Source organism: Canis lupus, chromosome 27 (assembly GCF_048164855.1).
Source record: "Canis lupus baileyi chromosome 27, mCanLup2.hap1, whole genome shotgun sequence".
Taxonomy (NCBI): Eukaryota; Metazoa; Chordata; class Mammalia; order Carnivora; family Canidae; genus Canis; species Canis lupus.
The window spans coordinates 38838799-38864354 of NC_132864.1; the positions used below are offsets into that span (position 1 = coordinate 38838799).

Sequence of the window (25556 nt, forward strand, 5' to 3'; positions counted from 1 at the left end):
AGCAACTGACTCTTCATTTCAGGTCATAATCTCTGGGACCCGGTATTGAGCCTCACCTTCCTCAGCTCCATGCTCTGCACAGAATCTGCTTGAGATTCTCTCTCTCCCTTTCCCTCTGCCCTCCACCTGCTTGCACATGTGTGCTCTCTCTTAAATAAATAAAATATTTTATTAAATCCATCTTTTTTCATTTAATGGAGAAAAGTCCCCCAACATGATATTCCCTAGAGAAAGGCCATGCCTTGCTGGGAGGAGGCGTCCTTACTACCTACCTGCCCTCATTTTGCCATCCCACAGACCCAGGCAGAGCCCGACATCCTGAGTCCAAGAAAGCTGCGCACTCCATTGTCATTCAATCGACAGTTGCTGACACTACTGACATCAGTGAGGTGGGCACCACGCTAGTGAACAGCACAGTGGTGGTTCATGGCCCTGGAAGACCACGAGCAAGGGAGGAAATGAGAGAATACTCAGGGAAGGGTTGGATCTGGGCAAGGAGATGTGCAGGCTGCTTGCCCGAAGTCGTAACAGAGAAACTGACTGCCCTGGTTTGTGGGGTCAAGAAAGGGGCTTTGCCTATGCCATGTGCTCTGCCTGACAAGCCGTGTTTCAGCGCCAGCTCCAGTGTTGCTCCTGGTGTGACATCCTGTAATTCCCCTTTCTTTTTTTCTGAGATTTTATTTTTAGGGGCACCTGGGTGGCTCAGTTGGTGAAATGTCTGCCTTCAGCTCAGGTCATGATCTTGGGGTCCTGGGAGGAAGTCTGTGCCACGCTCCGTACTCAGCAAGGAGTCTGCTTGTCCCTCTCCCTCTCTCTCTGCCCCTCTCTTGGCTGGCATGCGCATGGGCGCATTCTATCTCCCTAAAATAAATTAAATCTTAAAAAAAAAAAAAAAAAGAAATCCCTAAAGAGGGATCCCTGGGTGGCGCAGCGGTTTAGCACCTCCCTTTGGCCCAGGGCGCGATCCTGGAGAGCCGGGATCGAATCCCACGTCGGGCTCCCGGTGCATGGAGCCTGCTTCTCCCTCTGCCTATGTCTCTGCCTCTCTCTCTCTCTCTCTCTGTGACTATCATAAATAAATAAAAAATTAAAAAAAAACATTTAAAAAAAGAAATCCCTAAAGAAAGCTGGGGCAGGAGTCTTGGGGGAGGAAGGGAAATGATGGAGGGGGTGAGGAGGGAGGCTTCTGGTTTAACTCCACCCTTAATCCCCTGTATTGTTGGAATTACTATGTCACCTCTATGTATTACTTTTGTTTTTTTTTTGTTTTTTTTTTTTTTATTTTATTTTTGATCGCGCCCTGGGCTGAAGGCAGGCGCTAAACCGCTGCACCACCCAGGGATCCCCATGTTTTTTGTTTTTTTTGAAAAATCATTATGAGGGATCCCTGGGTGGCTCAGCGGTTTAGCTCCTGCCTTTGGCCCAGGCCATGATCCTGGAGTCCTGGGATCGAGTCCCGCATCGGGCTCCCTGCGTGGAGTCTGCTTCTCCCTCTCCCTGTGTCTCTGCCTCTCTCTCTGTCTCTCATGGATAAATAAATAAAATCTTAAAAAAAAAGAAAAAAGAAAAAGAAAAATTATTATGAAATAAAGAGAAAGATTTCAGTGAGCCCTCTCTTTCTTGGAAAACTGCCTGTGTCCTATCTGGTGCAAGCCCACTCAGGCCCTGAGCCTCCTCCCTTCCAATTAACCTCCCAATAAACCCTTTGGTTTCTTGGTCGACTCCACCATTAGACTGGCAGGGTCTGTTCTGGGGTCTTTCTGCAGGATGCTCTGACCCCGGTGTCTGAACAGCGGCTGGCCCCACAGGATGGATGAAGGAGGAGGCCCAGTCATGGCTCTGTGAAGAGTAAGGTAGAAATGAATGTTGGTGGGCCTGTGTTTCTGAGAGAAGCCCTCAGGGAAGCAGTTGGACCTGGATCCAAATCCTAGCTGTTACAGTGACCAGCCGGCTGCCCTAGTACTGACCTCTATTGGCCTTAGTTCCCTCATCTGTAAAATGGGGCAGATTTGACTTGGATGAGGCAGGAAGAAGCCCAGCAGAACCTCAGCAGATGAGGAGAGAGGGGGGAAAGTACCCTGGGGCAAAGGTGGGGATAAGGTGAGGCAATGCTCCATTTCCTCAGTGAGGTTCCTCTCTAGCAGCTGAGGGGGGCAGGAGTTGAGAGAGCAATCTTCTGAATCTCAGCAGGAAACAGGGTTCTGGAGCACCAAGAACCTCCTGAGGGCTCCGACAGAGTAGCAAGAGGGGTATGAGAGGACCAAGGCCGCAAAGTGGGGAGGACTTGGAGTTTCCAAATTCCAACTTTGCAACTTTCTTTTGGGGAGCCTTTCCGCATCATCAGGGTTCAGTGAGGCTTCCTGTGGCAGTGGGGGAGGGGGCCAGCTCCCTCATGGCTAGGACACGGAAGCCTCTGGGGTGGGACAGCTGCCTCTGGTCACAGTCACGAGGGAGGCTGGGCTCAGTGACTCTTATCTTGCCTGACCTTGTGGAGGCTGACCACTCCCTCCTTCTAGAAAATGTGGCCCCCTGCCCTCCTAGAGGCCTCTTTCTCCTTAAATCCTCATGGTTCTGGGGTGGGGCCTCTGTGCCCAATTCTACCCCTTGACCCACCACCCTGGAGTTCTTTGCGGGCCCCACCTCACAACCACCTTCCCTATGCTTCCCACTGGAGACCCTTGGGCATTTCTGGCTCAGCAGGTCTGCGCCTGCCCCATTATCCCCTCCCTCCCCAAAGTGAAGCTCTTCGGAGCACCCTGTTGCCCAAGCCTTGACTACCAGCCACTCCCCAGCACCTCCTGCCCTCCCCCCCACCAGTTCTACCAATTTGAATTCCTGACTCTCCCTCCTAGCTCACCTCCCTAGACCTAGGCCCTGCCCCCAGGCTGGGGGAGGGAATCTTTCAGATAAGGGCAAGGGGCCAAGGGACACACCTGGGTTCAGACCCTGGCTCTGCTACCAACTGAGTGACCTTGATGAATGACCTCCTCTCTTAGCCCGAGTTTCTCCATCTGTAAAAGGGAGAAATAATTACACCATCTGGATAGGGTTGCCGTGAGCAGGACAGCAGGACGTGAGCTAAGGCACATGGTGAGAGCTCGTAAAGGTCAGCTCTTATTGGGAAGCTCCCATGGATAGCCCCAGGCCAATGCTTTCTTGGATGGGTCTTGGTTAAAGGCCAATTGGTGCCCGTGTCCTAAATTAGGAATGTGCCACCCCACAGACCCCAACATCAGCTCCACACCAGATCCAGAAGCAGCTATTGAGGGTGTAACATGCAGTTAGACCAGGTCTGATGGGAGAGGTGGTAAAATGAATGGGTAATTTACTCATTTACAGGGATTATGCCTGGGGGCTGTTCAAGCACCTGGGAGGGGCAGCTAAATCCAGTGAGGGTGGGGCCCGGTAGAGAAGCTTTCCTGAGACAGGATAGAGGGCACTTTTGAAGGACACCTGGGAGTGAGTTGGCTAGAGGGGCAGAGCAGCTTAGCCCCGAAGGCCAATTTTAGGGAAGAGGAAATTGAAGCTGAGAATCAAAAATTGCCTGAGGTTTCCCGACTGGATGTGGATGATCCAGGATTTGGATTCAGCCCCCACCCCACTCTCAGGCTGAGCAAGAGGGGCCAAACCCCCAAGAAGGCACTGTTAAGCTAAAGGTGGGGCCAGTGTGGTCCCCCAGGTGAAGGTCAATATCCTAAAGGTCCAGCCAGGTAGGCACAGCCCCGCCAGGTGGTCATTTACCAGAGGATTTGAAGAGTTTACCTGGGGGTTCAGGTAACAATATACAGGCATTAGACACCAGGGCTTTTGGGAGAGGGGGACACCTGCAAATACAGAGCATTGCAGCCCAGAAAACATCCACTGCAGACCCACCCACCTCCTGGGAATGGGGCCGAGCCCAGAGGCTGCCTGCGCCTGTGGGGCCAGGTGAGGTGTCAATAGTACCACCGTGGCTCCAGGAACCCTCAGTGCCCAGGATCCTGGAGCCGGCTCCACCTGGTTTCACAAGACCGAAGCTGGCCCAATGTGTTCTGCCTTAGGTGGAACATCTTACCTCCCACATGCCCCCACCCATCCGACTTCCACTGGGGTGAGACTGGCAAGGGGTGGTGTGTGACCAAAAAGGTAGAATGAGCTTAAAATGGGCCTTGGAAATAACTCTGAGGGTTTTGGGGTGTGTTGGGTTTTTTTTAAGTTTTTAAAAATTTTACTTCTTTGAAAGAGACAGTGAGAGACAGCACCAGCAGGGAGGAGAGGGAGAAGCAGGCTCCCTACCCAGCAGGGAACCCAACTCAGGGCTGGATCCGAGGACCCTGGGACCATGACCCGAACTGAAGGCAGACACCCAATCATCTGAGCCATCCAGGCACCCCCTCTGAGTTTTTTTTATTATTATTGTGTTCTGATATTTTGAAAAATGCACTGTAGCAAGGGGCAAATGGGGTTGGCACTGAAAAGTAGAGGGAGATGGACAGATTAGTCCCAGGGGGCTCCAGCTGGATGGGGGTCTCCATGGCAGGTGAGCCTTAGAAAAGACTGGAAGGAGGGAGTCCCTTGGGCATCTTCATGCTGTTTCTGTGGCAGCTGCTTTTCTCTTGCCACTGGGTCTCCTTGTTTGTGAAGGGGGGTAACTCATACCAATGCTGTGGGGAGCAGGAGCAGGAAACAAGGTCCGTGATGAGAAATAATTGAAAGCCTTTCCTCTGTGGGGGGAGGGCTGGTGAGGTGCTGAGACTTGCCCTGACCAGAGGGCCCTGGGCAGAAGTGGACAGCACCAGGACAGGCTAGGTGACCCTTGCTCCAGAACTCTCCAGGCTCTTCAGATGCTGCCCCTTTGCCCACTCCATAAGCTCTTCTGCCCTCTGGCCAGCTGGGTTTCCCATTCCCAGCCCCTCCTGGGCAGGCCTGGACAGGCTTTGGGCCTCCAGGTGGTCCGGTCGGTCGGGGAGAGGCCCCAGAGCAGGCCACAACGAGGCACCTGCTCCTTCCTAGCCTGCCCACCTCGCTACACCTGCATGACCTTCCTGTGCCTTTGCTCAAAGCTTTCATGTTCTCAGTGCCCTGGTGGGAAGCAAGCTGGATCTCGACCCGTCAGCCCTGCCACCTGTGTCCTTACCAGCTTTCTTAGTCTTCCTTTGGGTCCTGACTCTGGGCCCAATGCTCTGTACATACAACCCGCTCAAAATAACCTCCTGCCCCACACCCAGCCCTGCCAGAGGTAAAGGAACTGAGGTTCAGAGAGCCTCCCAGCTGTCCACTGGCAGGCCAGGGTGTGGACCTAGCTGGCTGGGTTCTGCAGCCCAGCTGCTCCACCACTCCATGGCCCTGTCTCCTCCAGCCCACCAGGCCTTGTGCTTTTTTACTCATTCACTAAAACTTCCCGTGGCCTCGAGGAAACTAGGATTTGTAGGAATAGGACTGTAAGAAGAGCTCCCAAGAGCGAGGCTTCCCTGCGGCTGGGTGTCAGACTTGCCAGGGCTTCTACGGATTGGGGGTGCCCAGAAAGACAACCACTGCAGGTAGGGAAGAGGGGCACCTCAGGGTGCTTTGATGAGAGGGGAGGGAGAGAATAGGGATGGGTCGGGCCAGAATCCGAGGCCTGCGGGGTCAAAGAGAACACAGATGTGGGTCCACGAAGCTCCTCCCCCGTGCACCATCCCTGGGGGGCAGCCCTTTGTGCACCCAGGCTGCCCCCTAGTGGCATCAGCAGGAAGTTCCGGGGGACTGCGAAGCCCTTCAAGGAGAGGGAGCCCTCACCAGCGAGTACCTGTCCCCAATCTCTTTCCCCTGTCTGTGCCACTGTCCCCTTATTGCCCCAAATATTCAATCACTCATTGTTCTCATGCCTCAGGGCCTTTGCTTCTGGTGTTGCCACTGACTAGGATCCCCTCTTCCTCACCTACCCCAGTGTCCCAGGGTCAGAATTAGTAAAGGTATCCTTTACTACTCAGGGTCAGCATCTTAACTCTATACCAATGGATTAAGCCCAGTGTGTGGTATGAATGCCTGGAGCCCAGGCCAGTGTCTGGGCCCAGCACAGAGAGGCCACATACAGAGGCTCTACAAAACCTGCTTGTTCCTTCATTCAACATGGATTTATTGAGGACCCACCATGAGCCAGACAATGAATAAGCCAAAGAGATCTCTTCATTTGTGGAGCTTACACTCTGCGGAGATGGCTGTGTGTGTGTGTGGCGGGGCACAGAAGACAAAGACCATGGCAACAAGGCAGCTATAGATTAGGGCTGGGAGGGGGTGAATAAAGCAGGGTAGGGGCTGCAGTGTAGGGTGGGGGGGATGCCACTTCATAACCTCCGCAGACCGTTCAGCAGCTGTTGGAACAATGGGAGCAATCTCGACCAATGGTCAGGGAAGGATGCAAAGTGAACAACATTAGGCAACAATATGGTTAGCATAATTCTCATTGGGTTCTTATGGAATATAGTCATTGTCTTTAATTTTGAAGGTAGGTAGGGGGGCACCTGGGTGGTTCAGTCAGTTAGGCGTCTTCTTGGGCTCAGGTCACCATCTCAGAGTCCTGGGATCGAGGCCCACATCAGGCTTCCTGCTCCACGGGGAGCCTGCTTCCCTTTCCCTCTGCTTGCTGCTACTCCTCCCCCAATTTGTGCTCTGTCAAATAAGTAAAATCTTTTTAAAAAGTGGATTAGAAAAAAAAAAGTGGATTAGAATTTCTCTTCTTTTGATGAACTGATGTTGCTCTTCTAATGTGTGTTTCTAAACACAAACACACTTGTCCCTACCCCCTGGGTCCATGGGCAGCCCCCCAAGCCTCCTAACCTGTGCCCAGGAGCTGGTAGGGGCCAGGTTCTCCTCTCTTACAGGAGTGGTTTTCTTGTTGTTCATTGTCCTCAGACTCCATTCAGGGTTGTGAGCTCACAGGGACTTGACAGTTTGAAATACCGTGAAAGCTGAGTAGAGAGATTTGCACACCTATGTTGGTAGCAGCATTATTTACAATAGCCAAGAGAGTGGAACCAACGCAAGGGTCCACTGACGGATGAATGGATAAACAAAATGTGGTCTGTGCATTCAGTGGAATATTACTCTGCCTTAAAAAGGGAGAATAAATAGATGCTACAAGGCTGAATCCTGAGGACCTTATGCTTAATGAAATAAGCTGGACACAAAAAAGACAAATTGACTTTGTGAGTCTACTTATAGGAGGTCCCTCGAATAGTCAAATTAATAGAGAGAAAAAGTAGTGGGAACAGAGTTTCAGTTTTGCAAGATGAAAAGAACTCTAGGAATTGGTTGCATGACAACAGGATTATACTTAACTGAATTATACACTTAAAAGTGGTCAAGATGGGAGGTGCCGGGCTGGCTCAGTGGATAGAGTCGGCAACTCTTGTTCTCAGGGTTGTGAGTTCAAGCCTCGAGTTGGGGGTAGAGATTGCTTAAAAATAAAAATTCTTTAAAAAAGGTTTCAGTAAGGGGCACCTGGGTGGCTCAGTGTTTGTGCATCTGCCTTTGGCTCAGGTCGTGACCCCACGGTGGGATCGAGTCCCACATTGGGCTCCCTGCAGGGACCTTGCTTCTGCCTCTGCCTATGTCTCTGCCTCTCTCTGTGGGTCTCTCATGAATAAAAATCTTTAAAAAAAGCAAGTTCAGTAAGGAACAGTTTCCTTCTCAGGATGAGGCCAGACTTCCACCCACGAGGTGTGTGTGTGTGTGTGTGTACCACAATTGCTACACTAGTTCCTATATTTTGTGAGGGTAAGGCAGCAGTGTGTCAGGTTGATATAATCTCTGGATCGGTTCCGTCCCAGTTTCTGCCTTCAGCTCCAGTGGAACCCTCTGGACCCCATTCCCCAGGGAAACTGCTAGTAGCTCCAATCCTTCTGCCTGTGAAGAAATGCTTCTGGTCATTTCCTCCTGCACCCAGGCAGGTGGTGCCCTTCTTTTGACATCATTGTTGGACTCAGGGAAACAAAGAGGTGTCAAACAGAAGCAGAGATGGATGAAGACCACCTTTCCTTCCTACTCTCCCAGAGGGCGAGCCTGGAAGACTGTGGGAGCAAGCAGCCCTGCAGCTGTGTGACCTGACGAGAGCCCCCGCCCCCCCCCCCCCCCCCCCCGCTGAGCCTCAGAGGCTTTTCTGTAAGATGGGGGAAATAGGGAAACGCTCTCCCAAGGAGATGCACTGGGGAAAGGGGTCAGTTATTAATGCCATGCACAGTGGGATCCCCAGTTGGGAGATGCTGATCCCACCTCCTCCAAGGCTGACACCCAGGGTCACAGGCACCAGCATCAGTCTTTGGGGCCCTGGTTCCTCAGCCTTGGTTCTTGGCTGACCCCTTGGTGGCCCTGCCAGAGACCCTAAGCTGAGGCCCCCCTAAAAAGGAGGTTCCCTCCCCTGCTGGAACACTTATCTGCAGTCATTGCAGGATCCCAGACAGAAGAGAGAGGAGGGACAGGTATATTTGAGTTTCCCTTGGTTGTGCTTTTACTTCTAAAGTATTATCTTTCTTTTTTTTTTTTTTCTATGAACATTTTAATGAGTTGAACATAAGATAGAAAAATAATGTTCTGGTCAATTTTTTTTTTTTTAAGAGGCAGGCTTTTCTTGTGACTTTCATACAAGGCAATGGATGAGGAAAATCCTAAAGAAACTCCCAGAGAAAATGCATACTGAGCACAGAAAAAGGCACTTCTCCAAACACCATCGTGGTCACTGACAACTCCTGTCAGACTCTCATGGGCTGCTTGTTCGGTTTTCTTTGGGCTCAGTTTAGACTTAAGCCCTGCTCTTCTCAGAGGCTAGGGGACACCTGGGGACTGCCGTCAGTTACCCACAGTGACGCCTGGAGCAAGTGCTGCTCATGGAGATGAGGAGGGGTGCTGGAGGTAGGGTCCCAGTGCTTGCTTCTCCTCTGGTGGGGTGTGGGTGGCCAGAGGCCACTACCCCGGTGGGAGCCTTGCTCACTCTCCATGGAAGGAAAGGTGATCCAGGAGGTGGGCTGGGACCAGGCCCCTGTGACCACCTGACTCCCCATAATAGAATCCCTTTTCATCCACAGGCCCGTAGACCGTGACCACATCCCCTGCCCTCAGTGACAGCTTGCCCTTCACCCTGCCCCCTGCACACCCATCCTTGGGGTCATAGTCCAAAGCCGCCATCATAGTTGTTGGAGTCCACAGTGGTGACATCCTCGGGTTCCCTTGGGGTATAGGAAAGGAGCCCTGGGGGCTGGTGAGCTCCCCAAAGTCGTCGAGGTGGGCCACAGTTGGCAGGTACTCTTGCACTGGCAAATGCCATCTCCCATCAGTCTGCTCTGTGCCCACCTTCACCTCGGCCACCAGGTGGCCAGGTATGTTGCCCACTTGCCCATTGCATTCACCGTGGTAGAAGCCACAAGGGTCCTGAGAGCCCCACACTCTCAGCAACTGCCCTTTCTGGAAGGCCAGCTCGTCCTCTGCAACCTCGGGGTTGGCAGACATCACCAGAGGGTCATAATCAAAGAGGGCCACGAAGACCCTGACCAGAGTGTCCACCCCTGTCCCCAGTGGTGAGGGGGCACCCCTGGAAATCTTAATGACTTTGCTGGACGGAGCTGGACAAAGGGCTGGGCTGGACTTCGGGAGCTGGCACTCTCTCTTGCCCCCCACAGCCTGACCTCTCCCATTCTGAGTCTTAAACTCCTTTCTCTGCTCTCGCCTCTCTGTGCCCCATAGACTGAAGCACACCGCCGCCTCCTCCTCCTTCTGCAAAATGTCATGGAAATCTGACACATATGGTTGGCTGGTGTCCAGTTGGGGAGGGATGAACACTTGGGGATCTTGCTTTTGCCTAAGGATCTTCTCAAGGGCAGGCTTTTCCGGATACAGTTCTTTTTTGAGCCTACACTCTGGAAACAGATGAATGACTCCAGAAGCAGGGCTTTGTCTGGTGCCCGTGTGCCAGTAGTGGTCTTCTTCTTTCCTAGACTGGCCACTGGGCAGAGGTGGTCTGTGGTTTGGGGAACTCTGCTGGAAGAGCAGGTCCTTTCTGCAGACCTCCTGGGCCTCTGTAAGCCCCTGGGCTTGGCTGGCAGACCCTGCACTTGCACATTCTCTTTCTGGACTCAGGCTGGGCCCTGGGGACTGCCTCTTTGGGGGCTCTTCAGTGAAAGCTTCTAGAAACTTGGCCTGGGGCTCCCCGCAGCTTCCAGGAGTATGGGAGCTGGTTTTGGCATTCACAGGAGCCAGCGCCAGCCTCTGAGAACAGACGGGGACAGTGACTCTGCAGATAGATGGGTCACCACAGGTGTAGTTAAAGGAAGAAGTCTCTGGCAGCTGGTGACAAGTGAAGCAGTCCTGAGGGATCTGGGCCGGCACTGAATCCAGGGACTCTCCCCAAAGTGACATGGTTCTCACAGAGACATTCTGGGACATCATGGGCAGCTGGACCTGGGAAAGTTCCAGCAGGATGCTCCCGGCAGTGGCATCAGCAACCTCCGCAACCTTGAGCCCGTCAGCATACACAGAGTAGCCAGTGACCTGGACGCCATTGGATGACCCAGCAGAGTCGATGGTTACGGGGAGCCAGCTGACCACCAGGAGGCCTGGTGAGGCATGGCGCTCCACCAGCACATCCAGGGGAGGGTCAGGGGGTCCTGCCAGGGGCGTGTTGAAGGTGATGGTAGAGGACATTGTTTCCCAGTGCACCTGCAGCAAGTCCCAAGGCAGCTGCACCTCCACCCGTGCCTCGTACCGCTCACCAGGACGCAGGCTGTGGAAGGTGTAGCAGCTCACACCTGCTGGGGTCAGGGCATGCTCCTGGTCATTGAGATACACCATGTGGATGTAGCTGCTGCTGCTGTGCACCCAGGTAATCTTGGCCGATGTGGCTGCAACACTTTGCAGGTGTAGTTGCGTGGGGGCCATGCAAAGAACCCCTCGGGGTCCCAGGAGGGGTCTGGAGAAGCCCTTCTCCTCCACACACCGCAGCAAGCCCAGCCAGCTGTCTTCTATCATGGCATCTGAGATCTCTGTTGCCACTTCTGCCTGGGAGCCTGCCCTCACCATCTGGCATGGCCCCTTGTCCATAGCCTCCTGGGCTTTCCAAGGCAATAAGCTGTGACCAGTGTCCTCCTTCAAACGCGTGCCCTGTCCAGGTGGGAGTCGAGTGGGGCCAAAGTCAGAGGATTTGGAGTGCAGGCAGCCCAGGATGTCACTGTCTGGAATCTGCTCCACCAGGTTGGAGGGCACCAGCCCCCGTTGGCCATCCTCAAGCTCCCCTTCATAAAAACCGTCTTCATCCATGTCCCCAAAGATATATACATAGTCCCCAGCTGTCAGGGGCAGCTCACTCTCTGGATGCTCATTAGGGCCCTTAAAAGGATTGTAGCTATACCGAGCCAGGAAGATCTTGAGCTTGGGAGCCAGGGGGGCCTCTGGGTCCCCCCTTTCCAAGGTGGAGGACACACTGTCAGGCTCGAGATCCTCCACCTCGCTGGCTGTGTCCATATCCAGAGTAGGACAAGATGGCACTGTGGCCCACACGGACTCCACCTCAGAGGAAGAGTTCGACTGGGAGCTAGCTTTCTTAGCCTGGGACCTGGAGTCCAGAGGTCGATTGGCTGGGACTTTGTCTGGCCCTTGAGGGTCACTGCCTGGCTCCCCGACGGCAACTGGGCTTTCCAGCGGAGAAGCTTCCAGACTCTCCCGCTTGTCTCTGCTGCGCTGTGAGGATGCTTGGTCTTCAGGCCCCGGCTGGAGCTCGGTCCTTCCGCTCTCTCTAACTTGAGCCTCGGGGGCTTGGGGGGCCTCTGGGGCTTCCTGGAGAGGGCGCCCAGGCTGACCGTGAAGCGCTAGCATCTCCTCGCGAGCAGCCTGGAGATCGTGCAGGGCCTTCTGCAGGTCGTGCTGCAGCTGTTGCTGCCTGTCCTGCCCGCGCGCCGCCTGCTGCAGCAGCTGCTCCGCCAGCATGCCGGCGGCGTCGCGCTCCTGGCACGCGCGGCCCAGCTGCCCGCGCACGTCGTTGTTCTCGGCCGCCACCTTCCGCGTCCAGTCGGCCTGGGCCTGCAACCGCGCGTTCTCCTGGGCCAGCCGGGCCCCCTCGCGGAGCGCCGCCTGCAGCTGCGTCTCGGCCTCCTCGCTGCGCCGCCGCGCCGCTGCCGCCTGGGCGCCCAGCTCCTCACAGTCGCGCCGCCGCGCGCCCAGCTCCAGCTCCAGCGCCTGCACCTGGCGCCGCGCCTCCTCGCACGGTGCGCCCTGGCCGTCCGCCTCGGCTCGGGCGCTGCTGGTGGCCTGCTGCCGCGTCAACTGTCTCTGCAGGCGCAGCACCTCCCGCTGGGACTCGCGCTGCAGCCGGTCCAACTCGCTGATGTTGAGCCACTGGGCTTGGGCTTGGGCGGCACCCCCGCCAGGGCGCAGGCCACTGCCGAAGCCCGAGGCGACGCTTGCCTGCAGCAAGTGGCACTCCTGTCGCAGCTCTTCGATCTCCTTGTCCTTGGCCAGCAGCGCGCTCGCCTGCTCCGACAAGTCCCGGGCGCGCTGGCGGGAAAAGGCCTGGCACAGCTCCAGGCCAGCGAGGCTCTCGCCCGGCACCGGCGCGCTCACAGCCCGCAGGTTGGTTTCTTGCAGCTTTCGGGCTCGGTCCTCCAGGCGCCGCGCGAGGCCTGTAAGCTCCGCGTGCTTCACCTTGAGCCGCTTCACCTTGTCCGACTTGTCCTGGAAGCCTGCGCGCCGCAGCTGCGTGTTCTCCTCCCGCAGGCTGGAGCAGCGGCGTGCCAGCACCTGCAACGCCTCGGACAGCTCCGAGTTCCGCTTCAGCAGCTCCTGGTAGTCCAGGCCCGGCGGCGAGGGGGTCCCGGCTTCGCAGGGCTGGCTCCCGGAATCTTCTCCCGGCGGATCGCTAGGTCTCCTGTGCTCGGATGGCGGCGGCGGCGGCGGCGGCGGCGGACTCGGGGAGCCTACGATGGAGGCGCCTGGCGAGGAGGCCTGCTCCTCGGATTCCTTGGGGCAACTGAGGGTGCTGTCGAGAGAGCGGGAACGCGCTGGTGCCAAGGAATCCAGAGAGCCGGCGCGCGCGTGGAGCAGGCCGTCTGGGGAGGTGGAGCACCCGGCGGGCACCACGTCTAGGGAGCGGGAGCGCACGCGGACGCCAGAGCTCAGGCTGTCAGCATCCAGGGATTCGAGTCCACAGACGGACTTTGGGGGCCCGTGGGCGTCGCCGGCGGTATGGGGGGGCGACTCTTCCGAAGCGTGCGAGGCTTGCGGATCGTGGGAGCCGGGCAAAGCGGGATGCCAGCGGAAGTGCTCTAGGATGTACTTGAGGAAGAGCTGGCGCTCCACGTCCAGCGCCGCCTGCAGGTGTCGGATACGTGAAGCCTGCTCGCCGTCGGTGTCCCAGCGGAGCTGTGCCAGCACTTCCTGAAGGCGACAGCTGCACTGAGCAGCAGCGACCTCGGGCGCCCCCGCGCGGCCACAGTAGCCACGGTTCACCAACTCCTCGGCCAGCTGGCGCTGCAGCTCCCGGGCCTGGCGCAGGACGCCGTCGCGCTCGCGGTGCAGCAGCTGCCGCAGCTGCCGCATCTCGGCCTCTTTCCAGCGCAGCAGCTGCCGGATCTCGGCCTCGCGCTCCCGCAGCACGTCCTCCTGCAGCTGCCGCAGCTCCCGGCCGCGCTGAGCCTCCCACTTGGAGCGCAGATGGTCGACCAGCTGCTGCCGCTCCCGCTCGGCCGCCTCCCGCAGCTGGCGCGCCTGGGACGCGAAGCGCTGCCTCTCCGCCCGCCCGCGCGCCCGCTCGGCCTCCAGCTCCGCCCGCAGCTTCTCCAGCTCCCGCCTTTGCTCCTCCAGCACCGCCGCCGACGGACCCGGACTACTCGGCTTCTTGGGTGTCGCGCGGCCGCCGCCCGAAGGGCTGGGCGAGTCTTTGGTCATGGTGGCCACGGCCCGGCCAGACGCCTGACTTCGCCTGGCCCAGGCCGCCGCTAGCCAACGGCCACCGCCCCCGCTGCGGCCAACCGCCCCGCGCGCCCCTTCCGGCGCCCCTGGGGGTCTCCGCGCGCCCCTTCCGCCTCTGAGCGCGTTCCCCCACCCTCTGCTGCGGGGGTACTAGCCTGAGCTCCTCTCCTGGCTGCCCACGCGGGAGCTGGGCTCCAGACACCCTTGCTCAACGCAGCCCGTGTCCTTCTGGGAGGCACAGGGGTGGCTTTGATCCTAGGCCCTTCCGTGTTCCTGGTGTCATGTCCTTCGTGACCCGCTGGGGGATACTCTCCCAGGCACTGTACAATCCCTTTCAGGCCAACTTGCGACAGGGCAAGCGCTGGCCACTGCTCTGGGCCTGTAGGGAGGGGCTCCCTGTGTGGGTCAGGATCAGGATGGGGGGTGAGCAAATCCCGTCGGGCCCTGGCACGGTTCAGGTGGCCTGTTTGGCCTAAGTGGCTGGGAACCACAATAGAATACCCACCAAACCTTCTAGGGGAGGGTGCATCTGGTGCCTACCCTTCCGCGGACCCCTGAGGAGCTGGGCACTTGCATGCATTATCTATTTAAACTTACTATGCCCTTTTTACAGATGAGAAGTCTTGAGCACACAGTCTGGGCATGGTGCCCGCTGAGATAACAGAGGTAGCCTCCTTGGAGAACCAAAGTCTTGGGCTATGTTTTCTTGGTTCATTGTTAGGATCATCTTGCAAGGACACTCTGAGAAATAAGGACCTCTTTATGGTCACACCTCCTGGAAGTAGCTTAGTGGGGAGTCACACCTTGAAAATTCTTAAAAAAAAAAAAAGAAAATTCTTTTTTTTTTTTAAGATTTATTTATTTATTCATGAGACAGAGAAAGAGAAGCAGAAACGTAGGCAGAGGGAGAAGCAGGCTCCCCACAGGGAGCCCGATGCAGGTCACAATCCAGGATCCCAGGATCACACCCTGAGCCAAAGGCAGATGTTCAACCGCTGAGCCACCCAGGTGTCCCTCACTTGAAAGTTCTGCCTTCAGAGTCTATGGGCACTCTGAGTCCATCTGCCCTAACTCAGAGTTGCAGCTGAGAAGACCACTCCCCAGTCTTTCTCCCAGTGGGGGGTCTCACACTTTGTATCTTCAGGAGAGAAGATCAAGTAGAACCCAGAGTGGGGGGGCTGGCCAGGAAGGAAGGTTAGAGAATGAGGACCCCATGGGGGCCCAGCTCCCCCTTTGTCTGGCCCAGAAGTGCCCAGGGTTTCTTGCTTCTCCAAAAAGGTGAAGTCATAGACCGTTAGGAGCCCAGCTTGTTCCCTACACCACCTCCCTGGAGGCAGCAAGGCCTGAGAACTTTCTATTGGCTCTCCAAGGGGCAAGTGGTCAGATAGGGTTGGTGTGTCTTTGGAACCAAACAATCCTTCAGCTTCTTGTGCCACTTCCATGTCCTCATCTGTAAAATGGGCTAACAACGCAGCCTCTTTCTACGCTGTGGGACCCCCCCAGAGTACCCTGACCTCTCTGAACATCCATTTCTTCCGTTTGTGAGGTTTCGATAAAGTGAGGGCACACGGTGCCTACACCAGAGTAAGGCTCTGGTTGGCAGCTCCCTGATTTTAATCCCAGTCCCTTTTTTTTTGCAGCTAGAGAAACTGAGGTCTGCAAGCAGAGATTTGGCTGAGGCCAGTCAGGGCTGCTGTGATAGAGGCAACACAGGTAGCCTTTGTGCTCCCTGGGACTCACTCCGGATGACTCATGGCAGATGGGAAGCCTCAGAGACCTGGGTGTCCGTCCAGGCTCTGCCACTTTTTGGCTGAGTGACCATGGCTGGTTGCTTCACCTCTCCTGGCCTCTACACGATGGATGTATTGATAACCCCAGCCTTCCATGATTAGAGAGAGAGACACCAGGACTCTGTCAACTGATGGCCAGGTGTGCAATAGGAGCTGCATCGAGGTCTGTGTAAGTTCCCATATTCCCATCTAGGGCTTGGCCTAGACTCTCACAAGCTTCTTCCCGGGAATCTAAAAATCCTCCTTCCTCGAAGCCCTCTGAACCTTTGCATGTGTTGTTCCCCCTGCCTGGGATGCCTACCTTGCCCAACACAAAAATAACAATGCCCCCTGCAGACCAAGAACCTGCTATGTGCTGCACTCAGTGCTAAATGCTTGCCATTCATTATTTACACCACCCATTTTACAGATGAGAAGTCTCAGGCCCCTGTGGAGCAAGAGTTTTTGTCCACTTAACTAGTGCTAACCTTGTCTTGTCCATTAGCCTCAGCTTAGCAGTTCCTCCTCCAAGAAGCCTTCCCTGATTCTCCAGGCTGGATCCGGGCCCCCTAGAACCCTAAAGCCCTGATTACTCTACCTGGCACCCCCTCCATTTGGAATATGGATGTATCTGATATATATTAGTGTCCCTGCCTGGAGTGGTTTCAGAGAAGGAATAAGTGAAAATTCCCTCCCCAGAAAGGAGGGATTGGGCCCTAGGGATAGGCAGGCAGGAAGGGCACAGAGGTCCCTGTCCAACCTGGCCACTCAGCCTGCCTACTTCCCACACTCAGGTACCACCTGGCATCAACTGAAGCCCCTGGCTGAAGCTCCTGGCTTTGGGTTGCTGTAACAAGGCCTTGGACAGATGCCTTAGGGCTGGAGTGAGGGTCAGGCCTCATTAGAGATGTTGGCGAGGTCCAAAGCTGTGTAACACACATACATACACACGCTCATGGCCTCTCTAGGCCTGGCTGCCAGTGTGGCTGGGGAGCCCAGGAGTCTCCTTAAATCGGGCTCCTCCCTGTTTTTCCTGTCCAGCACTAAGTGGCTCCTGGCAGATGCAGATGGACATCCGATACCTTGCTATTTGCATCTAGACCTTCATGTTGTGGTCACATTAGAGACCCCTTTGCTTCTCTATCTGTGGTCTATGGCTTCTCTATGTTTCAGGCCCTCTCACTTACACAGTCACTTCCCTAGCCAGGTGGGCAGGTGACCTCAGCACCATCTCAGATGGGGAAACAGAGGCTCAGAGAAGCACATGTTGTGTTCATTCAATATGTGACTCTATGGGCTCCACCCTTTCTACTGTATTCACGTTTTTCAAACCTGGTTCCCTTGAACCACTGGTGTGCCATGGGAGGTGGATGCCTTTGGGGCATGATGTGTAACAGGAACACAGGGAATTGTGGCTTCCCATGTTCTCTGGGAAAGGCGATGTGGATGTAGGGGGGTGGGGGTGATGCAGGAACGGCCTTAGCCTTGAGCTGGTGTTGGGCCACTGGATATGGTAGCCGCAGGCAGAGTATCTTCGTGGAATACTCATGTCAGCTCTATTCGACAGAGGAGAACCGGAGGCTTGGCAGGAGCAGGTGGCTTGCCAGGGCACTTGGGCGGCTGCGGCAGAAGTGGATTGTCACTTCAGGGCAGTGGGTGGGGCTCCAGAGCCTGGATGCCTGCTGCAGCCTCTAGAGGGACCTCCAGCCATCAGGTTGGGAGGGCAGGCTGCTGTCAAGGAAAAGGCCCCTGGGATGAGCCTCTGGGAACCCCACAGTCACCATCCAGCTGCCGCTTGGGCTGGCACTACCTGTGGCATGTCAGGGGCATTCTGCAACATGGTTGAGTGGATGTGCAAACCAGGGCTTCCCTCGTGCCAGGTTTCTTCCACTCCCACACTTATCACACTGTGCAGTGATTGTCAATGACCTGCCTGTCACCCCCATGTACTCTGAGCTCAGGGAGAGCATAGGCCATAGAGATGTGTTCTCTGGGTCTTGACTTACTTGCTTATGATATGGAAGATGGGTTACATGAGTAATTCTCAAACTGGGTTCCTTAAAGCCCCAGCGTTCCTGAGAAATATTGTAGGATTGTTGAGGGTCCGGGAATGTGCCTGGGGCTGAAAGGGAAACACTGCCCCAACCTGCTTCAACAGAGCATGTCCACCTGTTAGTGTCATTCTTTAGGTTCTTTTTTTTTTTTTCAAATATTTTATTTATTTATTCATGAGAGACACAGGGAGAGAGAGAAAGAGAGAGGCAGAGACACAGGCAGAGGGAGAAGCAGGCTCCACGCAGGAAGCCCGACGTGGGACTTGATCCCGGGACTCCAGGATCACGCCCTGGGCCGAAGGCAGGCGCCAAACCGCTGAGCCACCCAAGGATCCCCCATTCTTTAGGTTCTAAGGAAGACTCTGACTTAATAAAGAGGTATACTGCTAGAAGCAAGTTTGGAAACCTCTGGGTTAGAGACCCTCCTGTCTATTATGCACAAACCGACTTCTCCCTGACACTCAGAGATTCCACTGACCTGGAGAGAAGGCACCTGGGCCTCTCATGTCTTAGTTCACCCCACACCACCAAGCTTGTACTCCATGCTGCTTCTCCCCCCAGCACCAGTCTGTGACCTTCGGACCATGTGGTCATGGGATATGGGATCCTGGGCAATCTGGCTCAACCCTTCCTCTGCCAGTCTGGCCTGGTCCTGTCTCAGATCTGTCACCCATGCCTGGAACTTTGCAAAACTTGCCTGGTCTTAGTGAGATGTGAAGGCTCCGTCCAGAGAGCCCACTGAAGGGTTTTACCCTTCCAGACAGACCCCTGTAGCTCTGGTTTCCACTCCACATCCCTTATTTTTGCTCAACGTGTTTTCTTTTCTACTTTTTTTTTTTTTTTTTTTTTACAAAGGGTTTTCTTTACCTTTTTTTGAAGTTTATTTTTTTTAGGTAATAAGTTTATTTATTTAAGTAATCTCTACACCCAACATGGGTCTCCAACTCATGACACTGAGATGAAGAGTTGCTTGCTTGGAGTGCCTGGGTGGCTCAGTCGGTTAAGCATCTGCCTTTGGCTCAGGTCATGATCCCAGGGATCAAGCCCCACATTGAGCTTCCTGCTGAGCAGGGAGCCTGCTTCTCCCTCTCCCCCTGCCTGCCCTTCCCCTGCTTGTGCTCTCTCTCTTTCTCTGTCAAATACATAAATAAAATCTTAAGAAACAACAAAAGAGGGATCCCTGGGTGGCGCAGCAGTTTGGCGCCTGCCTTTGGCCCAGGGCGCGATCCTGGAGACCCGGGATCAAATCCCACATCAGGCACCCGGTGCATGGAGCCTGCTTCTCCCTCTGCCTATGTCTCTGCCTCTCTCTCTCTCTCTCTCTGTGACTATCATAAATAAATAAAAATTAAAAAAAAAGAAAAGAAAAGAAACAACAAAAGAGAGTTGCATGCTCTTCCAACTGAACTAGCTGGGCATACCTGGGCCAATGTGTTTTCTATCTGTTCTCTGATGTGTCTGCTCAGCATCTAGAACAGTACCTAGCATGTAGTAGCTATTCAATAAATACATGACTGAGGAAGACAGAGGCATATAAGCCAGATGTGGTCTCTGTCCTCATGGAATTTTTTTTTTTTTTTTTCCTCATGGAATTTATTGTCCAAGGGAGGACACAGAGGTTAACCACAGACATGGCAAAGGAATATAATAAACTCGAATCATGGGCAGGGGTTGTGAGTGTGGGGTATGGTGCCGATGGAAGCGAATAGCCTTGTCAGAGCAGGTTTCCCTGAGAGCCAAAGCAGGCTAGGGCATGAGGGCTGCCCAGAGCTGAGATCAGATTTCAAGCAGCAAGACCTGCCAAGCCCCCAGCCCTCTGTGGCCTGGCTGTCTGCCGCCACTGGCTCCCATGCTCACCCCACCCAGGGCACACCCACCAGTGTCTGGCATTGATTCTTAGTGATTATATCCCAGTCCTCAGTTGCCTGAAGAGAAACTGGAGCTCAGAGAGGAAGAAGGTTCACTCAGCAGGGGCCTGACCAGGTCTTCTTCTTTTTTTTTTTTTAGATTTTATGTATTTATTCATGAGAGATGAGAGATGAGAGATGAGAGAGAGAGAGAGAGAGAGAGGAGAAGACACAGGCAGAGGGAGAAGCAGGCTCCATGCAGCGAACCTGATGTGGGACTTGATCCCGGGTCTCCAGGATCACGCCCTGGGCTGAAGGCGGCGCTAAACCATTGAGCCACCTGGGCTGCCCCTGACCAGGTCTTCTAAGTCATGGGTAGGCCTGGAACCCCCAGCACTGCTCCTTCCTGGATGGGGCTGGGCACCTGGAGAGAGCCATACTATTGTTTGTCTCTACCCCCCAGGCCCTGAGGCCGTGTCTGGCCTATTCCATGCCTTCTTGGGCAGGGAAGGACAAGTGTGTGCCAGCTTTTAGCTCTCTGCTAGAACTCCCCGGCCTGCTGGGCTGGCCTTTCACCCTGGCAACCCTGGCCCAGCTCATCAGGCAGATGCCCCTTTGGGTGGCACATTACAGGCCTTATCCTGGAATCCTCACTACAGCCAAGGAGGCTTGCTTTGTCTTCTCCAGAGAACCAAACTGCTCAGGGTTGCACAGGGACTGGCGCCCAGGCCTGTGTGACCCAAGTCTGGGCTCTGAACTGGTGCCAGTATAGCCTGGCCCACTGGCTCCGGCAGTCTGAGTGTAACTGTAATCCCCAAGTCTTCAGACAAATGACTGCACCTTCCTGAGGACCCTGCTGCTGTCGGAATCATCAGCGTTTTCAGCTATCCACTGTTTCCAGGACAGACCTATCTTCCATCTTCTGGCATCTCCACTTCTTTCTCCTCTGGACCTATTCCATTTGCCCTCCTTCTTCTGCAGCCTGGAGCACAAGACCTGATCTACCTTCTTCTCATTAACACCAGTGGCAATACCTTTTCTCCAGTCTTTTTTTTTTTTTTAATTTTTATTTATTTATGATAGTCACAGAGAGAGAGAGAGAGAGAGAGAGAAAGAGAGAGGCAGAGACATAGGCAGAGGGAGAAGCAGGCTCCATGCACCGGGAACCCGATGTGGGATTCGATCCCAGGTCTCCAGGATCGCACCCTGGGCCAAAGGCAGGCGCCAAACCGCTGCGCCACCCAGGGATCCCCTCTCCAGTCTTTTGGCCATTGGTCTAGGAGGTCAGGGACAGTCTTTCTTTCTTTCTTTCTTTCTTTCTTTCTTTCTTTCTTTCTTTTTTTTTTTTTTTTTTTGACTTATTTATTTGAGAGAGAGAGTGTGAGAGCAGCAGGAGGGGCAGAGGGAGAAACGGAGTATCAAGCAGACTCCCCACTGAACATGAAGCCTGATGCAGGGATCGATCTCATGACCCTGAGATCTTGACCTGAACTGAAGTCAAGAAGTGGACACACAACTGACTGAGCCACCAAGGTGCCTCTGTGGGTCAGTCCTTCACCAACTGTTTGTTGAGCACCCAATCTAGTCAGGGTAGGGTGGCCGGGCACCATGTGAATTTCCTCATTCACTAAACCCCCAATGGGATTTGTTGAAGGAAGAATGGAAGGAAAGAGGGATGTTCTGAGGGAGGATAGAAGGGAAAGAAGGAGCCCTTTAGGGCACGTGGCCTCCCAGACCTTGGTTTCCCCTCACAGTCGAGGAGCAGACTTGGGTTTGAGCCTTTGACCAGCTGGGTGGCTGAAAAGTTGATTGGCCCCTTGAGCCTCAGTTTCTTCCTTTGTAAATGGGGTTGATAACAGTTCTGAGCTCAGAGGACCAGTGGGGGAGTCAACAGAACACTTTTGCATTTGCATTCATGGGAACCACACAGCACATAGCACATAGCAGGCTGTCAGTTCAACCAAGTGAGCCAGCGCAGTAAGCGGAGTCTTTAAGAATTATTAGCACTCAGGACACCTGGGTGGCTCAGTTGGACTCTTGATCTCAGCTCAGGTCTTGATCTCTGGGTTGTGATTTCAAGACTGTGTTGGGCTTTATGCTGGGCATGGAGCCTACTTTAAAAAAAGGAGAAGGAGGAGGAGGAGAATTAGCATTTGCCAGATGGATAAGGTGGTGTCCACAGACAAAAAGAGCAGCAAGGACAGAGGCAGGGGGTGTGCTGTGGCAGGAGCACTGGACTTGGGAAAGGAGAGATGTAGGATGTGAGGCTTTGGGCCAGCAGAAGGAGGTTAGGCAGAGCTTTACCAGCATGAACCAGGTCAGGGTCTAAGTTCTGGAGCTCTCTTCCTAGCTGGGTGATGAAGGGCAAGTTACCACTTTCAGGGCCTCAGTTTCCTCACCTGCAGAATAGAACATTTTAACACTGCTCTGCGGTGCCACTGAAGTTGGTGGTGGGTGTAAATGTGCAGTGCCCAGTGCCAGGCACACAGTCACCCTACTGGGGAGCAACTTCCATCCCAGGTCCCTCCCTTGGCCACTGTCAGGCCTCTCTGGGCTCCCACACCTCACCAAACCATTGCCACATCCTGGCATTCTCCTTGGTGCCTTCTCAGGATGCTGCAAGCTGCTTGAGGGCAGGTGCCACCTTTGTAGCTCCTTCTCTGAACCTAGCAAGTGAGCACCCAGGTCACTGTGTGGACTGTGAGAAGAAGAAACACGTGGTAAGTTCTAGCCAAAGGGCCTGGATTCTAGGAGGAGGAGGAAGAGTGAAAGAAGAGGAGGAAGAGGCCACTTTTAACAGAAGGCTCAGGGAAGTGGCACACAACGGTCAGGTGCAAATGAACATGGTTTGTCTGAGTGGAAGGAGGATGGTGTAACCAGAAGCCAGGCTTGCCCTGGGGAGCAGTAAAAGTTTTAGAGCAGGAGAGGGGCTGCAGAGACCAGGGATCTTTTCTACTTGGACTGGGTACATTTTCTCTATGCTTGTCTAACAACGGGACTCTGCTGCTCAGAGCCTTTGTCCCTCATCTACAAGGATGCCATGTTGCAGGGTGATGGTAAGGGCATAGGAAGATGCCATGGCAAAGGCTGGTTCTTGGCACTTGGCCTCTTCTCACCTCACCTTCTATTTCTAGTTTCACGTGTCCAGGTTAAGGGTATGCGCTGTGCTTCCTCATTTGGTTTGGAATTCTTCAGGGCAGGGCTCCCTTTCCCTCTGTGGGTCTCTCTGTAGGGGGAGGCAGCTCTCAATAAAGCTGTGTTCTTTCTCTGACCTGGGCCTATGTAGCACCAGGTTCATGGTACATAGTATAGGAGCAGGGAAGCCAGTCTCTAGGCCAGACTTCCAAGTTCCCCATGCCTCTAGGGATCTAGCTAACAGAGTCCCTCACACATTTGCTGAATGTTTATTGAACACCTACTGCATGCCAGACCTGGGGGGGAGGAGATCAAGGGCAGATGGAACCTTGATTGCATGAGGCTTGTCATCTAGCTCTCCTCACAACCCATGTCAAGCCTGGGCTCCAGGACACTGTTTGGAAGGCCAGCCCCATTCCAGGCTATATAATCTCCAGTTCTCTTTTCTTCTTTCCTTTTGTAGGAAGCTCTCTTCTGTCAGGATGGAGAAGAACCCTTTCACGAGGCCTAAATGTGTTCTGAAGCTGTACTCTTCTCTTTGCCTGTACGGCTATGCAATGTCCAAACCACCATCAGTTTTGCCTGATTGGCTACAACTAGCTTCTGAATGGCCCCTATTCTCCTGCTTATCCCCCTCTACTCCCCAATCATAGTACTTTCCTTAAACATGCACATCTGACTATGCGGCTGCTACACACATCCATTGAAGGTCTCTCACTGAGTATAGAAAAAAAGCCAAATCCCTCCTGTTCTTCTTCTTCTTTTTTTTTTTTTTTAATAGATTTTATTTATTTACTGATGAGAGACACACAGAGAGGCAGAGACACAGGCAGAGTTGGAGAAGCAGGCTCGCCGCAGAGAGCCCCACTTGGGACTCCATCCCAGGACCTGGGGATCACCACCAGAGCCAAAGGCCGACGCTCAACCACTGAGCCAGCCACCCAGGTGCCCCAAACCTCTCCTGTTCTTCTAAGGCTTTCCCAGTCTGTCACTTACTTACTACCTCCCTTGCTCCCTCTAATACTTCTTACACCTTTCTGGCCATCCAGAAAGCCTCATGGCCTCATGGCCTTTGCCAGCATCTTTCTTCTTGTTTTGAAACAATCTCCCCTCAGCCTCCCAGCTGCTCCATCCCATCCTTCAGGTCCCAGAGTTGGCCCTGAAGCCAGCGGCTCAGTCTCTGTTCCCAGCTGGCTGCGTGAACTTGGGCAAATCATTGGCCTTCTCTGTGCTTCTGTTCGCTGTGAGATGGGCTATTGATGGTAGCCATCTCTTAGAGTGGTTTCAAAGATTAAAGAAAAAAAGAAAGATTAAGGAAAATAGGACACTGGAGGGGGGAGCTGGCCTCTGAGGTTCCAGTGTTAGCTGTTATTATAAAATGTCCTCAGTGAGGCTTCCCTGACTTGCCAATGAAAAGTAGGTCCCCGCAGTCACTTCCCCATCACCCACTTTTCTTTTCTTTACAGCACTTCTCAGCGTCCCAAATAATCTTGGTTATTCAATGATCTTATGCAACCAATATTTGTTGTGCACCTACTAAGTGCCGGGCACTCTGTAATCGCCGTCGAGGTGCACGTCCCGCAGAGGCAGGCCGTCTGCCGGGCCCGTGCATCCGAATCCGCCCGGCACGGAGCAGGCACATAGTAGGCGCTTCGCGCGGCGGCGAGCGCCCCGCCCGCCCCTCCCCCGCTCCAGGAAGTGCGGGGGCTCCAGCCGCCCGGCCGGCCGCGAAGCATTCTGGGAAAGCAGCAGCACCAGATCCAAGATGGCGGCCAGCAGGAGGCTGATGAAGGTAAAAGCCATTCTCCGGCGCCGGCCGGGCAGGGGGGGGCGGCGTCCCGGGCCCGGGGCCCCCGCGGCGGGCCGGGACTCCTCGGGGCGCCGCCGCTCGGTCTCCCGGCCCTGTGTGGCCCCACCGCTCCCCTGACCGCACGCGGGCTGAGGGAGGTAACGGGGCCGCCTAGGCCGCAGCCTGGGCGGGAGCGCCAGGCCGCGCTGGGAGCTGCCGCTGGCCCCTCCGCCCGGCCCGGGGCGTCCGCGCCGCCCTCTGCCCGGAACCGGGCCAGGTCTCCCTCGCGGCGGCCGCCTCCGGGGCCGGGGGCGGCGTCGATGTAGGGGCCCGACCGGGAGGTCCCAAACCGGGCGCCCGCGGCGAAGGCCCGAGCGCCGGAGCCCCGGCCGGGAGCCCGCGCCGCCGAGCCGCCCCGCCCTGGGCCGCAGCGCGCCGGGCTTAGAGCCCCGGAGGCCGGGAGGTTGGGAGGCTCGGGCTGGGGAAGGAAGGAGCAGGCCAGGCAACAAAAGTTAGGTCAGTTTGTTGGTGGGTCGTTTGGAATTGCTCTGGGTCCCAGCAAACTGTCGCCTTGTGACTGCAGAGTCACACAGCGGGCAAGTTCCAACTCCAGGAAGGCGTGGGGTCGGCCGCGTTCGCGGCGCTGTTCTCCTTCCCGGCCCCCTTTTCGACGTACCACTTAAAATCCTCCGGATCTCCTTTCCCTGCTGAAGCAAAAGTGCCATTATTGGGGGGTGGGGTGGGGGTTGGCTTCAGTCGTTCGAACCCAAACCGGCCAAAGTTTATCAAAATAACTTGGTACTTTGTATTTTGCATGCAGCGGGGGTGCCTTCTTGCTAAGTGGCTCCTTCGGCGAGGAATACAGATGCTAAACTGGCTCGGTTCTTTCCCGAGTATGTTTGCCGGCGGTCGCCGGAGCAGACCTGGCCCAAGATTTGTGAGTCCGCGCCCGGAGAGTGCTGCCGGGTTGCACCGGGCCGGAAATAAAAAGGCCCAGGAGCTGATTTCCTGAGAGGAGATAAAGAGCTGAGGTTCCTCTTGGGCAGAGAGC

General features: G+C 55.1%; 2 protein-coding genes across 4 annotated transcripts in view; one reads left to right on the forward strand and one right to left on the reverse strand.

Annotated features, from left to right (window-relative positions):
- Positions 1-8464: 8464 nt before the first annotated feature.
- Positions 8465-13969, reverse strand: LOC140619755 (RIMS-binding protein 3A-like). The gene has a single exon (XM_072803640.1). The coding sequence runs from the start codon at positions 13885-13887 to the stop codon at positions 8944-8946; it is 4944 nt and encodes a 1647-aa protein (XP_072659741.1). The 5' UTR covers positions 13888-13969; the 3' UTR covers positions 8465-8943.
- Positions 13970-15780: 1811 nt separating this feature from the next.
- UBE2L3 (ubiquitin conjugating enzyme E2 L3) overlaps positions 15781-25556 on the forward strand; it is a 71802-nt gene continuing 62026 nt past the window's right edge. The window contains exon 1 of one of the 3 annotated variants that reach the window (XM_072803649.1): positions 15781-15870. In XM_072803649.1, coding sequence (XP_072659750.1) covers positions 15796-15870 — 75 coding nt within the window. In that variant the 5' untranslated portion in view covers positions 15781-15795. Of the gene's footprint in view, positions 15871-24381; positions 24509-25556 lie in introns of those variants that run through there. The other 2 variants (XM_072803651.1, XM_072803654.1) reach the window with 2 other exon arrangements.

Coding starts and splice junctions, on each gene's coding strand:
- LOC140619755 (XM_072803640.1), bottom strand. CDS start 13,887: ATGACCAAAGACTCGCCCAGCCCTTCGGGCGGCGGCCGCGCGACACCC.